Source organism: Zonotrichia leucophrys, chromosome 12, assembly GCF_028769735.1.
Source record: "Zonotrichia leucophrys gambelii isolate GWCS_2022_RI chromosome 12, RI_Zleu_2.0, whole genome shotgun sequence".
NCBI classification, from domain to species: Eukaryota; Metazoa; Chordata; class Aves; order Passeriformes; family Passerellidae; genus Zonotrichia; species Zonotrichia leucophrys.
This window is the reverse complement of record NC_088182.1, coordinates 14,419,067-14,442,674: the sequence shown is the minus strand read 5'-3', so window position 1 is coordinate 14,442,674 and position 23,608 is coordinate 14,419,067. Positions and strand designations below refer to the sequence as shown.

At 42.4% G+C, this 23,608-nt stretch overlaps 1 protein-coding gene across 10 annotated transcripts in view; it reads right to left on the bottom strand.

Moving 5' to 3' along the window:
- POC1A (POC1 centriolar protein A) overlaps window positions 1-23,608 on the bottom strand; it is a 49,488-nt gene that overhangs the window by 3,441 nt on the left and 22,439 nt on the right. For 8 of the 10 annotated variants that reach the window (XM_064724233.1, XM_064724230.1, XM_064724231.1 and 5 more), the window contains 3 exons: window positions 22,474-22,542; window positions 21,166-21,261; window positions 8,492-8,632 (listed from right to left, as the gene is read on the bottom strand). In XM_064724233.1, coding sequence (XP_064580303.1) covers window positions 8,492-8,632; window positions 21,166-21,261; window positions 22,474-22,542 — 306 coding nt within the window. The remainder of the gene's footprint in view (window positions 1-8,491; window positions 8,633-21,165; window positions 21,262-22,473; window positions 22,543-23,608) is intronic. The other 2 variants (XM_064724226.1, XM_064724228.1) reach the window with 1 other exon arrangement.

Here is a 23,608-nt window from a genome sequence, read left to right as displayed (position 1 = left end):
AGGGGAACCAGGTGCTAATTGAATGCCAAAAGAAACCAGTTCCACCAGCATGGAAGGAAAGCTGAACAGGAGTCCAGAGCCAGGGAGCAGAGGTCACCAGCAAGGCTCTGCAGCAGCAGAGGAGCCCCTGGAAGGAGAGATCCAGCCAGCCAGATGGGCCAAAGCAGGACTCAGCCTGGAGCTGGGGGCAAGGCAGGCAGGAATAACTAATGGAATAACTAATGCTCAGCTCAGCCTGCTCAGGGACACTCTGCAAGGCCAAAGGGCCTTTCCAGTATGCAGCCACAGTGGCTCTGAGTTAGCCATGGAACAGCACAGGGGACAGAACTGCCTGACTGATCATCAATCATCAGGAAACTCTCCCAAAAAAGTATGGACACAGCAGTTCCTCAGGGAAGTAACAACAGCTTGGCTGCACCTACAAGGGATATGATCCTGCACACTGACTGCACCACAGATGTGTTCTTGGCTCTGGGCAGGAAAAATAGGACACTTACACTTCTATTCCTGTTTCTTCATAGCAGAAAATCCCTCTCTCCACTGATCTCAAAGGAAGCACAAGTAGTTTCCTAGCTTTACTTAAAAAGATTCTCAAAAGTTTGCTCCACTGTTTTTTCTAAGCATATGCTAAAACATTTTGCAGAGCACTAACATATCAAACAGCTCAAAGAAAAAACATTACTTATGCCTCTTCAGATTTTTCTTCCCTGACATGTTAATTTATGAAGAGAGCATTTTCTTTTCAATTTATAAAAAAATAATCACCCACAATAAGCACACAACAAATGCAGAAGTTTGTAAGTTTCTGCACCCACACTTTCTCCACTCCACTGTGTGGGTAAAAAGCAGAACTTAGGGATTGATGGTTTTTAAGAAGTCCATTGAAGACTACAGATTGCCCACAGATTTCCAGAATAGGACTTGTCACATTTGAACTGGAGTTGCAGGTCAGGGAGCTCTGCCCTCTGTAACAAGCATGGCCAGTGCAGGTGTGTTCTCAAAGACGCCCTGCTGTAACTTCATGTGATTTTCCCTAAAATTAGCAATTTCAGAGCCCACTTCACTCCCAAACATGGCCAGGAAGTACATGTGAACTGCATCATAAAAATGCTGCCTTAGCATCCAAGGGGCAGCCAGGTAAATTAAGCTTGGGAGCCCTTTCTGCTAAACTAATGCAAAGAGTGAAATAAACTACATGGGAAGGGTTTGCACTGGGGTAGCCCTCCCTACCTTTTACAGGAGGAAAAAAACCTTAACTCCCACAACTGATCACAGCTTACAACTCCAAACTGCAGCTGCAAGATTGAAAGGCTCATGGGAGAACTTATGCAGAGAGTTCAAGCACGAACCTGTCTGGCAAGAACAGCTCCTCCTCCTCCCATGCCCTGCTGGGCTTTGCCCCAACCTGCAGCCAGTGCCCCTCAGCTCAGCAGCTGCACCTGGACCCCCAGAGCAGATCCCTGCTCTTACCAAGCACACCTAGAGAGAGCTGGGCTGCTCTCCTCAGTGTAAATTGGAATTTAGCAGCTTTGAGATGGCACCCAAGCCAGCTACACCTTCTGCACCTCTGAAGCATTCTCAGAAGAGCTGGCAGCTCAGACTGAGTGAGGAGAGAAGTCTCATCTCACAGCAGGACAAAGCATGAAGCTTTCACAGAATTAACACTTTATGTAGCAAACAAATGCCTGCAAGGATCAGCCTTACTCCAGTGGTCAAAGCCTTAACCTCACAGTGGGTTTTGATTTAAAATAAAATGTGGGGTATTTCTATTAGAAATGATAGCTCCTCATGTGCTCATACTAAAACAAGATGTGCTACCTCAAACAATTAAAATCAGGTCTGTAGCCCCTCACCATCTGAATGGTTTTGAAGGCAAATTCTAATGTGAACTCTCACAAAGCCTATTTGCATAGAATATTTAACACCAGGCTGAGTTAGTGAGTGAAGACTCAGCACTATCCCATTCTCTAATTCAACACCATGAACTTTCCTGGATTTACTTTGTAACTTGCCTCAAACGTGGCTGGACAGGAACATCTTGGTCAGTGCTGCTGCACAGACTTGAGTCAGGAAGTTCCACAGAGCCCTCAATGCAGGTTTTGCACATCCATCCAAGGCTCACTGTGGGGTCACATGCATTAGGAATACATGACAATGCCTGCAGAAGGACAGATGCCAGCACTAGGCTGGCCTCATCAGGATCTGCTCAAGTTGTGTTGCTAAACAACCTCCTTGTCTGCTCTCTAGTGCAGGGCATGAGAGTTCATAGTCCCACCATTCAGACATCCACTACTGAGGACACTTGAGAAGTAAAGAATATTCTGTTTAGCAGCCTGAAGCACTACAAGAGGGAAATGGTTACTGACAAAACTCAAAGCCAGTGCTCAGCTACCCTTCCCTTAGAATTACAATGAGGGTGCTGAGGCCCTGGCCAGGCTGCCCAGGGAAGCTGTGGCTGCCCCATCCCTGGCAGTGCTCAAGGCCAGGCTGGATGGGGCTGGGAGCAACCCAACCTGGCAGCAGGTTGGCAGCAGGATGAACTTTAAGGTGCCTTCCAAACAAACCATTCTATCATTCTCAGCTGCCACCTCTCCTTCCACCTCCCAGCACACCTCACTTTCTGCAGAATTACCTGAATTACAGTTTACCAACCCTTTCACTAAATTATAGGAGCAACTTTGGTGTAATGCACAAATCCCCTGCAGTGGTACTCAGCACAGCAACAAGTGATCACTTGCAATGCTCACTGTGCTTTTTGCAGTAGAAAAGCCACACAAGCACACACAAAAATTCCAGTATTTGCCAGAGCAAGCAGCATGATCAGTACCAGTATCACAGCGACCAAAGGAACCCTGGGGTACAGAAAAGGTTGTCCTTTGTATTAAATCAATCTAGCTACAAAAATGTGCCAGTTTCATCCACACAGGGTGGAGACACAAGGCACACAAGCCCCTTGCAACTGAGTCTTTCCATTTACAGCCCTCTGAGTAGAAATGTTTCATCACAAGTTGCTGCTGCTTGACTCCTGACAGCTGCTCAGCCAAAGCTGAACTGATGGCACTTGCATCACATCCTGCACGTTTCTACAAGGAATGGCTGATGGCTTCAGTGCAGCCTCCTTGCTGCAGAGCCCCCAGACCTCTGGGGCCGGGCCAGCACAGCAAAAGGAGTCAGCAGACTCCCAGTTTCACAAAAAAACACAGCCAGTCAGGATGAGCTACAACAAAATGTCCAAACATGCACCATGACAGCAACTGCACAGTACAGAGGTTAGAACTCCAAATGACCAGAAATCTTCCCCAACCACAAAGACTTCAAAGCTTCCCATATCCGTCCCCAGCCTCTGAGAGGATGCAAATCTCTCACCTAAATGAACTCAGCTGCTGGTACCAATAGCTGAATAACAACTTATATTCATCTTCAAAGGCTGCTTGTGAAAACAAATTGTGGGAGGTGTTTAATATTCCTTCCCATTGAGGGAAAATGGAAGGTGAAGGTCCTGTGACCATCCAGGGAGAGGATGAGCACTTCTGAAAAGCCAGCCTTCAGAGGGTGCCCTGCTAACACAGCAACAGCCCTCAGAGTGCATTTAATTTAAGCAATCTTAGAAAGGAGAAAAGTGTATTTGCATCAAGATTTTATAAAAGCATATTTTAGAAGTAAATTTCAGGAGGAAAAAAATGTTGCTCTGCTGAATGACACAGAGGACTGGCAATAAGCAGGGTACTTAATTTGTTTTGAGTGAGAGATCAAAGCTACTGAATCTCTAAGAGATGGGTCTAATTCACAAGAAATAGCTTCTGTGTCTTTTAAATTCAGATTTAAAAACCAGGCTCATCTGACACTGCACAGATTTTCAGATGAGAACTTTTTTATTAGTGTTTTAGGTTTCAAACTATTTCTCTTGCAGTAAAAATTACTTGCAGTTTTTTCCTGTATATTGGGTCCACTGGTGTTCAGGTCTTGAGAGCACTACAGAAACCAAGATATTTGTGCACAGTAAAGGTAGAAGCACTTGGGATATGATCCCCCCACCACTGCCACATATTTCTTCTTGACTTGAAACTACTTGAAGCCATAAAGCATATATTTTACTAATTTACATTCAGTGTCTCTCAAAAGAGAGACCACATTCATCCCTCACCAACACAGGCTTGAGACTGCATCTCAAAAAATTTGATTTAACTCGCTTTCATTACTAAGCACTGGACACACAGACATTTTCAGCTTTAATTAAAAAGCAACTTACTTGTGTTCAAGTCTTTTTTATGCTAAAAAAATAATTTAGACAAATTCTTTCTCCGCCTGCAATCTTTTCTGGAGTGAAATAATCCTTTAATCTCACATGAGCTAGATTGTCCTTCAATTCAGGCTTTGGATTATTTTACAGATTTATCAAGTCTTCTCCATTTCACTGTGTTGTTTTCTCCCAGCTTCAATGCAAGATTAGTTTAGGGAAGCATATAAAGCCATTTCCTGTGGGTGGATTATCGCAGCTATTTATGAATTTTTATGCTAACCTGGTTCTGAACTCTTCTTTTGGAGAAGACATCTTCCTTCCCACATAAAACCAGCAGCTTTTGCCTCAGTGCCTGCTGCCCACAGATGAACAGTGAACACAGCAGCTGGAGGTGTTTGGAGTGAGGACAAGAGTACATTAAACTGTTTGAAGATGATCACTGCAAATGCAGCCAAGACAGTTACTCACAGTGATCTTTGCAGAAGGGCAGCTCAGCTGTAAATGCAGGAAATGCACCTGAACCAAGCAAATCTTTGATATCTGCTACATTTTTGTTTCAGCCAAAATACACTTTTCTGTGCCAGGTTATCCAAGAGAGAAAATCACCTTGTTTTCCCGTTAAACTTAAATATTCACCCCAACCCTTCAGAGATACTGAGGTCCAGTCCTCAATATAAACAAATAAATGGATGAACAGTTTGCATTTTCATATCTCTGAAATGCCAGTAGAGGATTTTTAAACACTGAGACACTGAAAAGAGAATAAGCTGCAGGAAAGCGAGGAGCAAAGCATCAGTATCATACATTGATTATTCTCATCTTCCTCATTCCTTTGCCAGATGTGAATTGCCTGCTTTCCTACAGAGGGGGACCAGGGCATCTAAGTAATCCAAAACTACTGGGAACAACTGGCTAATGTCCAGGTCTCAACTTCACTCTTCAAGGCAGCAGAATTATTAAGCATATGCTACTCTCCTGAAAAAGAGCCATGTAGGGCCAAACACAAACTGCTGTTAGGAAAAAGTATGAAGACCCTGTCAGGTCACATTAGCCCAGTTTCTTACAAATAAAATGAAAGAGATCCTGACAGAGCTTTGGGGAGAAAGAGGAAAAAAAGGTTCCATTGAATTAAAGACCAGTTGAAAGAAAGTTGCCAAAACTTTAAAGAATTATATCAACAACATAAGAATGAAGCTTAGCAAAGCTTCTATTCACTCACTCTCATGGATACTGCTGGTTGTGATACACAACAGCCACTGGATTCTTTTGATCCATCTCTCTCTGATAAGAGCTGAAGGAGCAAGTTCTGCTTCAGTGTATCCTCCTGTGCAGGGCACAGCACCTCCACAGCCTCGGTGATTGGTGACTGGCTGGGAGAGACCTCTGAATTGAACAAAAACAATCTCACTCAAAGCACACGGCACCTCATTTCATCTGGAAATCTACTGCCAGCAGAGGGAAGGTACTGATAACTGGTGATGCAGCTTCAAGTGTGCAGCTCAGAACAAAGCTGTGTGCTGGCAAGAGATGACAGCCCACAGCTGATGTCTTACTATCACCTCTTTCAGCAGAAATTGGAAGTATTTTCTCTCCTTCCCACTTCTACATGATACCAGGTTTAAACCTTGAAATGAGAGCTACAGAAAAAAATATTAGGAAAATAAATTTGGCTTAGATCTGCATAATTTCCCCAAGTCGTTTATCACAACTTTAACCTTTCCCCACTGGTACTTAACATGATGGCAACAGAGCCTTGCATCTACAACAATGAACACAGGAATTCAAGATACCACATCAGAAATTAATCCAAGCTCCCATGGAGCTAACAGATTAAATTTCTGAGAAGCCCATGGATGGCTATATCATTTCTGGAAATGTCATATGCTCTTTCCCTTCAAGTGGATGGCCCTGTTTATGCCCTTAGAGTTCTCCTGAAACACACAATACTCAGGAATTAGGATTTTAACAATGCACTAGAAGCATCTTCAGCACTTCTCCAAGAAGAGAAAATAGTGACACCTGTTAAGTGTTGCTTATGAAAGCTTTCTGTTGCTGTGAAGAAGCAGTGGTGTCCTCCTTTCCCAAAGAAGCCATCAGGCCCAAAGCTGCCACACACACACTGGTTTGAATCTGCTGCCTGCAGGGAGCAGCACCCATTTGTGCTTTGGCAGAAATGCCTTGGAATGACAACCACCCCCACACCAGGCCCTGCTTCCAGTGCCCTTGGATCTCTGCACACACAGCTCCTACCAGAGCACATCCAGCTGCTTCAGAGAGGGGTCACAGTGGCTCTGCTGGAGCTGCACTGCCTTCTCCCACCAGCCCAGGGTGGAAAAGCCAAAGTTCAGACAGGCAAGTCAATGCCCTCCATATCTGCCTTGCTACTGCCCACATTCCTCCTCTCTGAGGTGCCTTTTTTCTGCCTAGTCCAGGAATGAGGAATTCTTCCAGGCTCATTTGCTAATAAAGTTTCTTTGGTGTCAGTTTGTGTTGCTTCTACACATCAAAACCTTGGCATGAGAGCAGCACGTCAGGAACACCTACCTGTACAAATGCATTAAAATGGTGTTAATACAACATACACAGAGTAGAACCAATGGGAAATGAAGTGCTTCAAAGATGGTAAAAATGCTACAAAAAAAGGTAAAAGGTTGAAGAACACAGTTACTCAAGGCAGCTTTTTGGTTTCTTGCTATTTCAGGGCTATTTCCAATTTTATCCTATAACTTACTAATTTATTCCTCCCCCACTGATCTCAATTTCTCTTTCTGCTAGGTTTAAAACAACATTTAGAATTTTCTACAGTTACACAATATCTTCGACAGAGATATTTGCATTGCTTATATTTAGGTTAAATCCCACACGTACTGTTTACTGCAATATTTGCCTCCTCTAAACACCTATGAAGTTGAAAAGGAGCCATTACACATCTATCACCAGAAATGTGGATGTGATTAATGTAATGAAAGATAACAATCACATTCCAAGCTTGCTAGGGAGACGTAAAAACAGTATTAAAATATTTTGTGTATACATTGGGTTGCTTTTTACTCACAAGTATAAGGGCCTAGTGTCACACAAGATTTCCCTCCCCTCCTCCACTGTTCAGTGTTTTAAAGATCACAGCATTAGTGCTTCTTTGCATTTCTGCCAAGTGAACTTAAATACCTTTTGGGTTTCATCCTACACTATTTTAGACTGCTTGTAGTTGTGGCATGTTTTTAATCCCTAAACCAGCCTTCAATCTCCTGATGGGCCCTCCAACCCATCATCTTACACTCTTTGACAAGTACTTTGACAAGTTAACTCTCTCAAGAGCAGAGAGCTAACTCAGACTACTAATCAGTATGTTCAACACCAAGAATTTAAGACCTACTTGTTCTTCCTCAGAAACAGTATTTAAACTCACAGAAAAACCCTCCCAACAGATTTTTCCATCCTACCACCATAGTCCCAGCTACAGGACACCTCCAATGTTTGCCATTCCATACTTTCTCCCTGCTTCTCACATACCTCAGAAAAACACAATGAAATTCAGGTCCAGCCCACTAGAAACAGTATTTCTCCACAATGAGCAGTTTAGTTAATCAAAAACACTTCTATCCCCAAATTCTTATTAAGTAAACACATTCTGTGATGATCACCATTCATGGCTGGTTCTCTTCAAACATTGCTTATTGACTCCAAGAAAGAACTGTTTGTTAATGTTTTAGCAAGGGATTAGTTGTTTGTAGCTGTAGGTGAAAAACATGTTCCAGCAAGGAGGCACAGAAGGGCCCAGACTTGTTGATGGGAGGAGGATTCTGCAGAGATGGGACTGTGTAGGTGACTGCAGGGTGGGGGAAAGGAGCAGGATCTGAACAGAGTTCACCTATGGGCTGTGGTATAACGGAGGAGGGAAGAGACACAGATTATTCACCAAAACAGAGTTGTTCTGCCAACCACTCCTTTAGGAATCACCTCAGATAAACCCTGGCTAACAGCACAGTCTATCTGAGCTGCTCCAGCAGCCTCTACCACGCTGCAGCACCAAGAAACCAGGGAAGAACAGGGCCTAAGGTGGAAGTCACTGTGAGGGAACTGATAAGAGACAAGCTGAGAAGCAGATGATGAAAGACTTATCAAAATACTACTAAAAAGCAGAGGTTTTGAACTAGCCATATTATTATTCTATGAAACTATTGCAAAACATTGCCAATTCTTTCAGTCACAAGTACCTTTATCAATAACAAATTAAAAAGCAAACCATACCTGAGTCAGAACATCCAGCTGTCCCATAATATGCTCCAGGGTATTTGCAAGACTGTTCTCCTCCTCTTGCTGCTCATGGGTCCTAACAGAATCCTGAGTTTTTGTTTTCTTATGATGAATGCCACCATCCATTTCTGACTGCTAGAAAAATAAACAGACATGATCTGCTATTGCAATGCAAATAACTGCACAGGGATTGCTGCTCCATGGAGGGTAAACAGTAAAGGACAGTTTATGCTGGGACAGTCTATGCTATTAAAAACAGGCAAAGGAGGAAAGGAATTGTTCTTGCCACAGCTGGAAAAGGAAAAGCTTCTGCTGACTTGTCTGCCTGCTCCAGGTGGAGGGGGGTGGTTTTGTTGTTTTCTGGGGGGGTTTTGTGTGTGCTTTTGTTTGTTTTTAAACCCCCACCGGGAAAGGCAAACCTTAGATAAAAATCTTGAAGCAATCCTACAAGATTCAAGTTTTCTATGTGCAAAGAACTTTGGTGTGCTCTTGTGGCACACAGGCACAGACTACAGGTAAGTGAAGACTTACTGGAGCTGCTTAAGGAAGCACTACATCCCAACAACAGGAATTAAGTAAGCTATCCCAGAGGAGTCTGATTATTTCACTCCAACAGTGAAGTTAAAGCCTCCCTCCATGTTTGGTAGTTGAAAGAAGGCAAAGACACTGTACCATAGTTAAGTTCAGCAGAAGCAAGATGTCCCAATATGCATTGGAACTGTTTTGATTAAGTAATTTTAATTTTGTTTATATCTTGAACTGGTTTTCCTCCTCAACGAGATTAAGAACAAGTTTACTTTGAAGTTTCAACTGTTTTAGTTATGCAAGCTTGAATATTTCATTCAGAATAAATTAAGTTTGAAAAACACAAACAGACCTCTACTAAAGAACCTATTCTTCTTTCCTTTTCTTTCAAAATGGTACCTTTCTTGTAGAACAAACACTATTTGCATTGTTTACCTGCAATATTGCCAGTAGAAGCAGTACAAAGAGGTTTAGCTAAAGGAGGTAGCCAACTGGTTAAGCAACTGCAGACTTCAGTTTCTCAATTTACACTAATGGACAAAATTTGAATTGAAAGCCAAGATCACAGCTCTCAAAAGACTTCTCCATAGCCCAGTGCCTGGTGCAGCCCCATCCCATGCACTTATTACTCACACCAAGTTTACAAATCAACAAAGCAAGGAATTCTGACAGATTGAAAAACAGTCTCCAGAAGTTCTTCCACATGTACTTTTTCTAAGTAGAAACAAAGATTTGCCTCTGTGCCTTCTCTCCTATGGAACAGCAGGCATGCATTTCTCACCAGCACAGTACTGATTTACCTGCTCCTTTCTGTATTTGATGCCAGATGTGTGCAGATGTGCAAATCAACTGCAACAAGACCAGCTCACATAACTTGAACCACCAAACTGTTCAGTACATCATGAAGATATATACACGCATACAAAAAAATTCATATGTTTAAAAAACGTACATAAAAACCCTTGTGCTGTGATTGAGGCCACATAAAGGCTCTCAAAGCTGAGATCCAGCTCAACAACACAGGCAAAATATGCAATAAGTAGTACAAAGAGCAGAAATGAAGTACCTAGAGAAGGTGGAGACTGGAGGGGATGAGCAAGAGAAGAAATAAGAGGCTGCAGCAGCTGTGACAGGAGAAAGCCTTGCTGGTGGCCACCAACTACAAGGAGCTGACCATTCTAGCAGACCCTGCCCTCCACACCACCCTCCCACAGCTAAGCCTCACATGGCCAGTTCTGCATAGGGAGCAGAAAGAAGGGGAAGGTTTCAGTGCCAGCTGCTCCACAGGGCTCACTGTGCTCCCCACAGGCCAGGCTGCAGCTGGCTATCAGGTGGCACCAGCCACACCAGCCTCTGCTCATTTCCTTCCTCCCACCTGCTTGAATAATCTGGATTGTCTACAGGCCCCTGGCCAACACAGCCCACACTCCAGGTCACACAGCATGGGAGCCACACTCCAGCTACTCCTGTGCTGCAGGAAGCCAAAGAGCCACACATTGCTCACTGATGCATTGATTTAATCAACTAAAATAGGTTCTTGCAGAGATGAGATCAATCAGTCTTAAAAACCTCCTATTTGCAGCTTAAATTTAAAAGTGAAAACAAACAAAACCCACAAACCACTGCTTTTCAATAGGTAACTAGCATTAAAAAAACATTTTCTTTCTATTTTAAGGCTGACTAGCTTATGCTGATGATGTAACTTCAGGCCAGTCAATCATGGCACAGCAGAAATTTTAGTGAGCTAACGCTGCATACAACCTGCACTTAAAAACCCCAAATGATGATGAGCTATCCTCTTCAAAACCCATTAGAACAAGCTGACTCACAGAGCAGAAAAATGACTGTAGCAACAGATTTTCTCCATCTATCTTTATAGCATATGTCAGACAGCTTTTCATAAAAAGCTTTGGGGTTGAACTCTGAGTCTATATTCTCTTTGTTACAGTTCACAAAGTGTAAGAGCCTGGCAAATACTGCAGAGATGTTCCCACACTGATGCTTTAGGGGTCAGGTGCTCCCTCATCATGTCAGGTTGAAGGCAGAGCTGTCAGATGCCATGTTCTGCTGCTCACCTCACAAGCTATGTCCCACTCCCACAAAAAGCCACCTCCCAAAGGCCATGGGGGCTCCTGAAGGCAACAGCCCCAGGAACAGAAATATATCTACATTTAAAAACAGAAACATGACAAGGCATACTGTCCCATTTCAAACAGCACAGGCTCCTTGCTCCCATCAAGAAATGCCACAGCTGCAGCCTTCAGCAGTGAGGTTCTGAGACAGTGCCTGTGTCTAAAGCAGGGACACAGCCAGCCAGCAAATAACCACTGGGTCACAGCAGCCACTTCCAAAAAGGAGCTCCCATCTGACCAAGGTCTTTCACCACTCAGTTCTGGGAAGTGTGCACCTAGCTGAGGAAGAACCAAATTGCAGGCAGGTTGAAATAGTTTAAAATATTGTAAAAGCAGACTAAATCAGCTGCTGTTCCCAAGAATGAACAGGAAAACCCTTAGAAACATACAGCCTTAGAGAGACTCCAGGAGCCCTTCTAAAGACAATTTATATAATCTGAGCCAGCCATCAGGAATTTAAATTCTAACAGGTTTAGAAAAACATTGCAAAAATACAAAATTGTGTCAGTCTCAGTAGCAATGACCATTATGATTACAGGCAGTGACACCTGTGCTCTCATCTGACTCACCTGTGGCTGAAGTGCCAGCTGAATCCTGGGGACAGGCACCAGAAACAATGGCACTGCTGCAGAGGTTTGATTCATTTCAGTCAGAGTTCAAGTGTACAATTTATTTGGCACAACCAAACAAATGTGTCTGCCATTAAATATCTTATTACAACATCTGTGTATTACACCCTGGGAGCAGAGCAAGGAGCAGCTGAACATTAAAGGAAGAAGAGATGAGCAGTTTCAGAATACAATACAGATCTCAGTGACAAAGGGAAAACACAAGTGATTTATTTATAGCAACCACTTAAAGACAGCACAAGGCACCTACTTGGGGGAAGGGGAAAATTAATCAGCCTTCATTCCAGAGGTCTCTTAGTGAGCCTCTTATGAAAATTGTTCTGGCTAAACAGTGTCCTGGCCAGCAGCTGGAGTGCTGATCAGGGGTTGGGGGGCAGGTATGAACTAAACAACACGTGCATCTGTAGGAAACTGCAGGAGACAACTAAAAATGCCATTTTGCTCCTTAAATGGTGATCCTCAGAAGATACATTGATACAATAACCACCTACCTCAGTTTTACACCTACTAATAAAATGTAGGATTCTTATAATTCAGTCCAGAAGAAGTATTTCTTCTTCCTTTCCCTCACCTCTCTCCACTGGATGGGAAGAATTGAGTGGTGTGCAGGGGGTAGGTTCAGCTCTACCTTTAAGTCCCTTTAATTAACACAGAGTATTTACTCTTTTGAGAGTTTTGTGTTTTGGTGGGGTTTTTTTAAGACAGTATGATGTTGCCAAGAATTAATTTTCAAGTATCTAGAAAGACAGCACACCCCTTAAACAACACATATATCCAATGTGTTCAATTCAACACAGACCTTCAATGTATGAAAATTCCCTAGTGCAATCAAATTCATTATCTTAGCTGAAAAAATTCCCCTAAAAACAAAGCAGCAGAAAATCCTCAAAGGTGCTGTATGCAGTTCATCTGAACCCCAATTCTACAAATCCAAAAAAAGAGAAATACCTTTAAAAGTCTATTTTGAGAAGTCATTTTCACTACAGGTAAAATACTTTAAATGTGTTCCCAAAGAGCAACAGTGACATCCAGTGGAAGCACATCAGCTCCAAGGTAAGCTCCACAGGCAGGTCAGATGGAGCACACCGTGCTAGATAGAAGGGCTGATGAAAAGCTGAGAAGTACCTCAGTCCTCCCTGCTGCACACAAAGTACCACTGACTGAGCACAGGCACATTTCTCTGGCCTGGAAAGGCATCCCCTCTTCAAGGCAGCACCGAAATTTCTGGAGCAATCACATTCTTCAAGATATGCATTACTCCCCATCTACTGTGCAGACCAGCACAGGGTAACAACTCAATTTAGGACACAAGTTAAATTAGCTTTGTGAAACAATTTATGACCATTCATCTATGCTCAACTCTTATGTCAGAATTCAAGTTGCAATAATGCAGAGAATTTGGGAGGGAGAGAGAGGAAAGAGAAGGCAGGTGAAAAGAACATTACTTACTTTTATTTTTGCTTCAGACAAACAGTACCTTGGGTTTGATGCAATCATTTACGCAGAACCCTCCTCCCTACTGGTGTTCCTAAAAAACCACTAAAATTTGGCACCTCTACTGTAGCAGCCATATTTCACCATAGGCCAATAAATATTAAGTACCTGATAAACTCAGGAAGAAATAAGAGTTAATATGGACCTCTCAAAGCCATTTAAATGCCCAGGCACTGCTGTGCCAAAGCCTAAGTGAGGCACTGGCAGGAGGAGGCAGAAGCAGGCTCGTGTATTTAAGTGAAGCAGCAGCAGAGCATCCAGCCCTGCTGACCAGAGTGCCCGGAAGGACACAAACAGGGGAAGAGCTGGTGCCCAGCTGAGGACTCAGAAGTGTACAAAACAGCCTGTCCATACAGAGAAGGCTGCACTTGCACTGAAATTTGGATTTGCTTGCAGAAATATCAGCATCCTATCTCTGCAAGGGACCCTGTCTGGCCATCTCCAGCCCAGAGCAGGTCCTCACCAGAAGGGAAAAGCTGTTCCTACATTTCAGTGACCTTGCTCTGTGGTTCAGTGTCTATTGGTCCAGTTTACTTACCCTATAGTCTGTGTCACCTTTTAATCAGGACAGACAGTAGTACCATCAGCTTCAAGGTAACACTGAAGACAAATGGGAGCTTGGCACATATTGCATTTCCAAAAGCACAAACAGCATTCATGTCAGGAGTGAAATGAGAAATAGTAATGCCAGACACTGAAAGCCCAGTCACAGATAAAACTTAATGACTGCCAACTGTTAAAAAAATAAAGCAAGCCTGTATTTCTTGAGAAGGAAAAGCTAAGGGTGGACTTTAACATTTTAGATTTATGTTTCCTGCATTTTATCTCCCTTAATCAATTTTCCCCTCCCATCAGTCCTAGAGTTTCTTTAGGAAATAGGAAGAGGTCTTTCAGAATTCAGTATGGAATAATTGAGCTTTGTTGCATAGGTGATGTTCAACTGTCTAACACTGCTCCTGGAGAATAACAACAACAAAAATTTCAACAGAACAGTTTGTGTGGAAACAAGCCATGATAGGAACAAAAACCTAAGAATGAAAACCACTTGCAAGAAGTGTCACCAAGAATTGAACTGCTTCTGTCTGGTCCTGATTTTGGAAAAAAACTCCCAAATAAAGGCAGCCAAACATTGAAGAAAAGTGTTTCTTCTCAGCCTTGGGTTGTCCAGCTACAGGTTTTTTTTACACTAAAAGCATCAGCCTCCAAGGCAGGTGATCTGCTGAAATGGGAACAACAGCTTCATCAGAATAATTTTTCTTTTTCCACTGAATTAGGTATATACACACTGTGTAACATACAAATCATGTGCATACCTATTTTGTTACTTATATACATGTATAAAAATGCATGCCATGTATATGTAAATGCAGACACAGACACTACAACACACGCACTTGTTCTTACTCCTTGAAGTTTGAATTTTAGCAGAAAAGTTTGAGATGTTAGAAACTTTTAAAGTTTAAGCTAACTTCATCCATCTCCAAGCTGGCACAAAACTGCAGCTTGAAAAAAACTTTAAAATCTTGCCTCCATCTCACTTCTTTGAATTATGACTCAAGCATTAAAACAAACCTCATACAGCAGCAACCTAAGTGGGAGAATTTACATTAATTAGCCTGAGATGCTCAACTTAAAAGGCAATTTTTATTCTGACCAATAATGACTTGTCAGGACTTGCCTTATTGTTCCAGAGTCTAAGAACAAATCTATTCACTGTATGATGACAGAAATTCAAAGCTGATCCTCTTATTTCTGGAAGAAATCTTGTCAAACCAGAGCACAAGGGAAAACAGTTGCAGCAGCACAGCTGCTCCATCCACTACCAGGCAAAGCTGCTGCAGGTTGCTGCAGTCATTCAGGCTCCTTGCACAGCCAAGCTGAGGGTGCTGCCTTTTCCTCTCTCCCAGTTCTTCACCAAGACACTCCTCCTGTCACTCCATGCCCTTATCCCTCTCCACTCCTCTTGTAGTCCCCCCTCAGGTACCTGAAGGGGCTCCAAGATCTCCCTGGAGTCATCTCCAGGCTAAACAATCCCAGCTGTCTCAGCCTGTCTCCACAGCAGAGGTACTCCAGCCCTCTGATCATCCCCAGGGCCTCCTCTGGACCCACCCCAACACATTTTTGTCACTTTGGGGGCTGCAGGTGGGGTCTCACCTGAGCACAGCAGAGGGGCAGGATCAGCTCCCTCAGCCTGCTGCCCACAGGGCTTTGGATGCAGCCCAAGACACATTTGGCTTTCTGGGCTGCAAGTGCACATGGCTGGGTCAAGTCAAGCTTCTTGTCAAGCAACATCCTCAAGTCCTTCTCTTCAGGGCTGCTCTCAATCTCTTTTTCTCTGTTCCTGTTTAAGATTTGTTCCCTCACAAACCAATTACAAGGTCACATCTCCAAACAGGCTTAGATAAGTGGGTAAGAGGAGAGGCAGCTATGGGTAACCATCTGCAACCACCCTGCTTGAGAAGGACATAGGGAAGAGCTCCTGTGATCAATCACAGCAAGGCTCCTGTTCATCCCCACAAGGTTTCTGCTTGGACAGCCAGGTAGGATAGAGAACAGTGGAAATATCTTGAATACTCATCACACAGTTTCTTTTAAGTAAACAATCTACCTACCTATCCCAGGAGGAAGGCAATTGTGCACCAGCCTAAGTTCCTGGAGAGGGAATCCTCAGAAAAGTAAGGTGATAGCAGATGGGGAAAAATCATCATTTTGCAGACCACATCTTCACCACAGACTGAAGATTGGATCCCTGCTCTTGAACACAGGATCCCTCCCTTATAATGCTTAAAATTACATAAACAGAAGGGGGTGGAGAAGGTGCAAACAAAAAACCACATTCACATCCCATTGCAAAGAGCTGCAGCTCTATGCAATCAAACTGATTCCCAGGAAGGAATTTCACAGGAAGTAAAAAAGAAAAGGTACAACAGGATTCATAAGTATTAACAAATACCAAAATTAGATACAGTTACCAATTTGGAGCCAAAAGGTCAAAAAAAGAGGCACATCTGGCCTGTGAGTAATTGAGAAGGAATTTGTTTACACAAGGACAAGCTGACAGGATGAATTGCTGCAGTCAGCATGAGACCATGGGCTGAGCACTGGAGGCACCCGAGGTCACCAAACAAACCCAAGCAGCAAAGGAGAGAGGTGGCGTCAGCTCTGGACATTCAGTGATGGACTTCAGACAACTTTATCATCAGATCACATTTTCTGGAATTTGCCTCCAATCCTATCCAACAGGACCATTTGGGATAATTTACCATTGAAGAAATAAGCACAGTCCAAGGCCTGGAGAAAGCTCTAAACCCAGCAGCATCAAAAGAGCCTAAATGTCTGTCTTAACTCAAAGACACATTTGAAGAGTCACAGGGTGCTTGTTTCTAAGTCCTTTCTGCTGAAATGCTGCTCTTACCAAGCTTTCCTTTGTGAAGGTCAGCCACTTAACTCCATAAGAGCTAAGGATATCTAAAACATTTGTGTTCCTGAATTTCAGAAGACAATGTCAAGAGGACAGTTTTTTGCCAAGAGAATGTCAGAGGACAGTTCCTACTTCTGGCCATGTCTCCCAAATTGCCCTACCAAGGGATTAGCTCTTTCTGAGTCTGTCTGAGGTACCTCAGCACAAGCAAGTTTTAAGGTATTTTTCATTAGAAAGTTATATATGGATGTTGAGGCTAAAATCTGCAAAGGAGGAGGCTTATGAGGAAAGTAACACATTTTGCACAGTTACAACATGCCAGGAGGTTTATGTTTAAATCTGAGGAAGAAATCTACATATCAACGCATATTTCCTATTTTTCATAACATTTCATTAAAAAACTGTCTACCTACTTAGTTTATACTACAATGCTTTTATTCACCATTTTCAGTGTTTAGATAAACAAGCTCAGATGAACACCCAAGCACTGTCTAACTGTCCATGTGACATCAGCCATTCAGCATTTGCTGTGACACTTGACCATACACAGCCTTCCTGGAATTAGTAACAACAGCAGCAAATCTATCCCATAATGACACAAGTGTTCTTGCACACTCACATCAGCCACAGCTACACATGCAAAGCTTTCCTTGTACCTGTAGAAAGAACAAAAGTCCACCACCAAACCTCCAATATAAAGCACATTATCTGCCCTCTCTGGAAAAAAATAAATCCTATGTTGAATGTTTTCATAACTTATAAGAACAGTGAACACACCCTCTGATCTGATCCTAAACAACTCTTCATCCACACAGACCTACATGCTTACAGTTCCTGACCCCAGATAATTATAAAAGCTTGCATTTTTGAAATCACCTACAAAACCCATTCTCTCATTCTGACTTTCTTTTAGGTCCTCACCACCCAATATTGTAGCATAAAGCATAAATTTACCAATTAGATTCTAGATCAAAGGAAGCACAGTCAGAGGATAAAGGCACAGGACTGCAAGACTTCCTTTCTTCCCATCAGCTTCCCACTGCACACACCAGGAGTGCTTGCCCTGAGCTTTGGGTTTCAAAGTTATTATGCAACACTTTAAAGCAACAATTGTTAGCCTATAATTTCAGAGCAAGCATTTATTGCAGAGCTACTACTTCTGATCTAACATCTACAGTCTCACATCTATGCTAACAGAATTCACTTCTGACAGCTTCAGCAGTTTATCACGCTTTCACATCTCTGCTTTCACACCAGCCATGGCTGCAATTCTGCCCATGTGTCCTTCTCTCATTTGCATTAGTCCTTGCACAGATCAGTTCCACTTCCAAAGCAAGCTGCATCTCCCAAGCCTCTGCATTTACAGAAAACACAAGCAGGTGGGCAGAGCAACTTTGAAGTTTCTGTCCATTGTTACAAACATGTCCAATAGCCTGATTCATCCTCAACTTAAACCAACAGCCTGAGAAATCAGAATCTTCTAAAGGCTCCAGTCTCCCTCTGCCTAAGAAAGTGAAAATTGGTTTGGAGCAAGTTTGGTTTTAAGCTCACCAACCTTGACAATATTTCATGACTCTTATCCCACAGCTTATTTAGGATTATTTTTCCTTCCTATTCAACTTGATGACAAACTAGTTTTGATGTCTGTATTCAGTTATTCTTTCTTACATGTTAGTCAGCCTCTCTCCATGAGAAACCAGATACTGCACTGAGTAGTTTTACACAGCCACTGCTTTCATTAATGTCTGTGCCTTTACAATGCTTAACAAAAAAAAATTATACAGCTACACAGCAGTATAAGCTTTCCTTGGTAAAATATTCTCATAGACTTAAGAGTGAAAACAGATTCAAGATGTGTCAAGAATAGTGTTCATGTATTTTAGGGGTACCAAAACGAAATAACCCATATGCCTATTTTAAATGTAATTAAAATCCTGCAATGTCTGCAAAATCTAAAGATTATTCAATAGGCAGAATCCTGGCACACTAACACAGCAGCAGAGAAAGAAGGAGTAGGTTCACTTTTCATTGAAGGAAAAGGTGACCTTGGCATGAAATCAGGATCTGCAGGTGGCAGCTTCAAGTCTGAATTTGACAGAAAATAACTAACTCACCTACCCAAAACCCACCAAAATAAGCAATTCACTATTAAAAAAGCAAGCATTTGGCTCAATACAAGAAAGAAATTAAAATACAGTGAAATTTAAGTCTTGCAGTGGGTTGTAGGAGTGGTAGTACTCTTAAAGAGCCCAGCACAATCTATTTCTAAAAGATACAAGACATGACATCCACTTAACAGAGGAGACTGACATGAGTGTGTAAGTTACTATGGAGCCAAGATCTTCATGCTCAGGTTATACTTAAAATAGAGAATGAAGCCATTTTCAGCTAACAGTTTCTTTTTAACAGCAAAGAACATTTCAGATCAATTCTAAATTTAATCTTAACCTAGGGGTATTCAAATGTCTCAGAGGACATTATTTATTCTTCCCCTTCTAACTTGAGCAATTTTAACTGCCTTAATAATCCAAGGATATAGTACTAACTATATTTGCATCTCCTATGCTGCATGCCCAAGCATTTGGATGGCAGTTTAAGAAAACTCTTTTGAAGTAATTTAGGACCCCAAATCAAAATATCTTTCTGCTGCATGATTGAGCATGGATTCAGTTCTGCCTCTGCAAATACAGTGCACCTGGGCCAAGCCAACACATGACACCTCAGAATACAGAGAGCCTTGTTTCCTACAGGCTCAGAGCATCACTGGAGCAAACCCTGTCAGCCACCAGTACATGACACAGATTTGCTGTCAGTGGCACACAAACAGCTGCTCCCAGCAGCATCTGCTGGATGTTTGGCCAGGTAAACACTTGTGTTGGAGGGACATGTTCAAGGTGGTTAGGCATTGTTCAAGGGATTTGTTCAGCAGCTCCCTTCAATGGACATCTTAAGAGGTTTTATAATGAAAACCTAAGTTTTAGAAGAGCTCAGGCATTTTCTTCCTTTCTTTAAAAGACTACTGGATAAGATGCTCTGGCAATAGTGGCAGCATAGGAGAGGGTAAATTGACCATCCTTTCCCATTAGCTGATACCTTGTCTACATTTTTGAAGCCATTAAGCAGGCTGCAAACCAAAGTGTTATTTTTCCCCCAGAAAGGATGTATCTATGCTGTATTTCAGCCCAGTATTACACTATGCCATGTTTTAAATTAAAGCAGATAGAGTTCAAAGCTAGACCAGTTCAATAGGCTAATAAACAGAGAGGTCATTGGACTGATAGTTTCATAGCCTGCATAACTTTGGAGTTAGAACAGGAGGGGAGGAAAAGGAAGAAGTCAAATTTAGCTAAAACCAGCCAAGGACCAATAAACACTTTCACCTCCTTCCTCATGTGACTCTTTCCTCCCATGCTCTCCCACTAACCTTCATTAACCAACCTCAGGTTTTGTTTGCTTTCTTTACACAGCACACCATACAGCAGGGCACCAGGCTGCGAACTCCAATCACGTTCATCCCAAAATACTGTGGCTATTCCAGTATCCCCAGCAATGGACTGAAGCCATATTAAATAAAAACACCATTGTGTTTGAGAGGTAACTGTAGTACCCCAGTAAAGATCTAAACTGATATGGTCAAAGACACTGCCACAGAGCAACAGACATTGCCTAGGTCTGCCCTTCAGCTGGGGCAATGCCACTTCTGCATGGACCCCTGGTTCACAGAAAGCCTTTCAGCTTACAGCTCACACTGAACAAGATTAACTAAAAACCAGCCATGGTAATAACACACAGCAGAACCCTGTAAGTATACCCAAATGTATCAAAAATATCCAGAGATTGACAAGACAAAATAAAGACCTTTAAATGAATCACCACCGTGAGCAAAAATCACAGCTTTTACGGGCAGCAGCTTCCAAGGGTCACTTTTGTAACAGCCAGATCTGATGCATTGATCTAAGCTGCACTCAGATCTGTGCATCACTGAATTGCTCAGCTGCTGGATTTATCCTCAGGTACAGTCAGAACTCAGAGGTCTAAACACATGATTCAGGGAGCAGATATGAACTAATGTCTCCAGGTATTGAGGAAAGAAGCTCCAGTACAATATGTCACCTATTTGTCATGTGTGACACCTACACACAGCAATTTTTTTTGTCTTTGCTGACTGTCAGTGAAAAGATATTGTGAATTCTATTTTCAGGACTGACACCAGCCTGAAGGATTCATGTCAGCTAGCAAAGCCAACTTCAGCACTAAGTTTATCTTCCTTTTAAGATCATTATATGTAATTGCCCTATGAGATAAGTACAGTTAAACAAAAACAAACAATACAAGGTTAGTTAAAAAACAGCAGCTCCAATAAACAGCACAGAAAGATGATTCTACAGTTCAACCACCTGAGTCCCACTCCAAGGCTGCACAAGTGTATGGAAAGGAACTCTCCACAATTACTGGTTGCTGACCTACCCCAGTGCCATGGGTCCCATCCACACTGCTGCAGTATTTCTGGGGTTTCACTGCCTCACCATAATCAGCATCAAAGTTGGTCTTCCACACCATCACCTGCAAAAGAAAGTTAACTCCATTAAAATTTCCCATCTAAGTTTGCTTATAGGCCATTTTTTTCAACCCTTCAGAGAAGAATCTGCAAATCCACAAGAAGTTTCCCTAGGAAAGCTTTGCCATTGATTAAATTAAGGATGTTGTTTGTAAATGTGCTACTAAATACAGACAGTTGAACTGAGTTCTCAATGGATAAGTGACCTCTTTCAGCATTCTTTAGGTCAAGAACATCATTAAACTAGAATGACCAAGAGAACTTCAAAGTAACATGAAGCATACACCATTAAAACCACAAATATTTTTCAATACCATGCTCAGCATTATAACATTTATCAGCCACAGCCCAACTCAGTCACTCATTTATCATGAGACTCAGAGGGAAAGGAGGCTTAGTACCAATACCAGCATCAGAGATCTTGAGCTAGTTTGTCAGCTGGACACCAAACTTAAATCCAAATCCATAACAGTACTGATTTCAGAAAAGAGGCCTCTGACACATAAATCACTTCAAGATATCAAGAGGAAATCCATGAAATAAACCTCTCAGCAGTGACTTTACAAGTCTAAAAAAGTTAAAGAGCAATCAATCAACAATTTCAGAGGTCTGAAAGACACCCAAGAATCCAGACAGCTCATCTGGTTATCAGAAGGAGCACTTATTCTTCATTAACAAATTTGCATCACTGCTTTGCATAAAATAAAAGCAATTTTCTGTCACTGTTGCATGGACAACCAACAAGGCCATTCCACTGTGGAGCAGGGAAAAACAAAGTGATGTTCTTAATGAATAGACAAATCTGTCTCTTCACAAAGGTGCTGTTAGAGATGGGCATTGCCACCTGGTCCAACCTGGGGATTAGGAGCAAACACAGCCCTTTGAAGACTGATGATCCTTACTCAGGGTTGAAGTCTGTGTCTACAGCAGGGCAACTCACAGTGCTAAAACCAGGACATATTTGCAGCACAGGCTGGGCCTGATTGCAGTTTGGCAATTGAGTATGGGTTTCTTGGGCTACATGTCTTATACTACCAGCAAAAAAACTGGGTTTGACCTCCAGTTTTTTGTTCATAAAATACAAAGTTGTTTCAGCATGGTCCAGACATACCAGATAAAAGTTACACTTTTGCTTTCCCCATTGTTCAACAGAGAACAAAAAGCAGCAGCTTTTAAGGAAATGTGAATCTGGATTATAACTCAAATTAATCAGGTACCTGTTCATCAGAACCTCCAGAGGCAAATAAGTCTCCATCTCTTGAAAATGCTACACAGGTAGCTGGTCCCTGCAAACACATTTAAAAGACAGGTTTAAAAAAAAGAGAAAAGAAAATGAATTGTTATGTTCCATTCATTACAGCTTTACAAGGTATTTATCATTTGACATCAGCAATCTAAAGGCAAAATTTGAAAAGCTCTTACCTGTCAGGTAAATGGGCCATAATTAAGATGCTCAGCTTGCTGGCACTTACACCATTTCCCACACTTTTGACCCCAGTTTAAGACACCCACTTTTCAATTTATGGCAGAGACAGGAACAAGCCAATTTTTACATCACCAGACTTTTTCTTGTTCCCATCAAACATTCCCTATTCACTTTAGAATTAGCAATTTCTAAAACTCCTGTTCATTTATTAAAAGTGTTGAAACTATGAGGTTTTTTGTATAGTAGGCTGGCTTGAACTGCTTTTCTCTTCGTAGTCTGATAGGAGAGATGCCAGAGTTAAGGTATCCAGGATTACCTCTGCACAGGACTTGCATTTTGAAGAAGGCTCATGGTTAAAACACTCAGTTCTGAGAGACTTTAAATGCTTCTGAGTGCTACAGCACACCTTGCACACCACACAGCTAGCTCCATGTGCTGTCCACCCTCCAGCAGGCACACAGGAGGATGCACTGGCAGGCTGAGGCAGGAGCTCTGAGCTGCAAACAGAGCTGAGGAATTGCTATGTGTGTTTGAGCCCAGGCACAACAGACAAACTGTTCTGCTCCGAGTAAACAGCTGAGAACCCAGATCCTGGAGTTTTATGTCAGCTGCTGAACACATTCCTCTGCACAATGTTCAGCAGCAGGGGCAGAGGTCAAAATGAGAACTTCCAGAGGCTGCCTATGGAGCTGACTGGCTGGGGAAGGCTTGAGAAAACACCAAAAACAAGCAGGAAAGCCACGACAGCCACCAGAAACCTCCACCAAGTGATCATCCACCTCCTGACAGAAGCAGTTACCCCCTTTCAAGTAAGATCATGGATCTCAGAAGGCAATTAAGAAGCTTCTCCTTCCCATGCTGGAAGGAGACACAACTCTGAGTCCACATCTTTCCAATGGACACTGCATGAAAACCTCACACTCTTT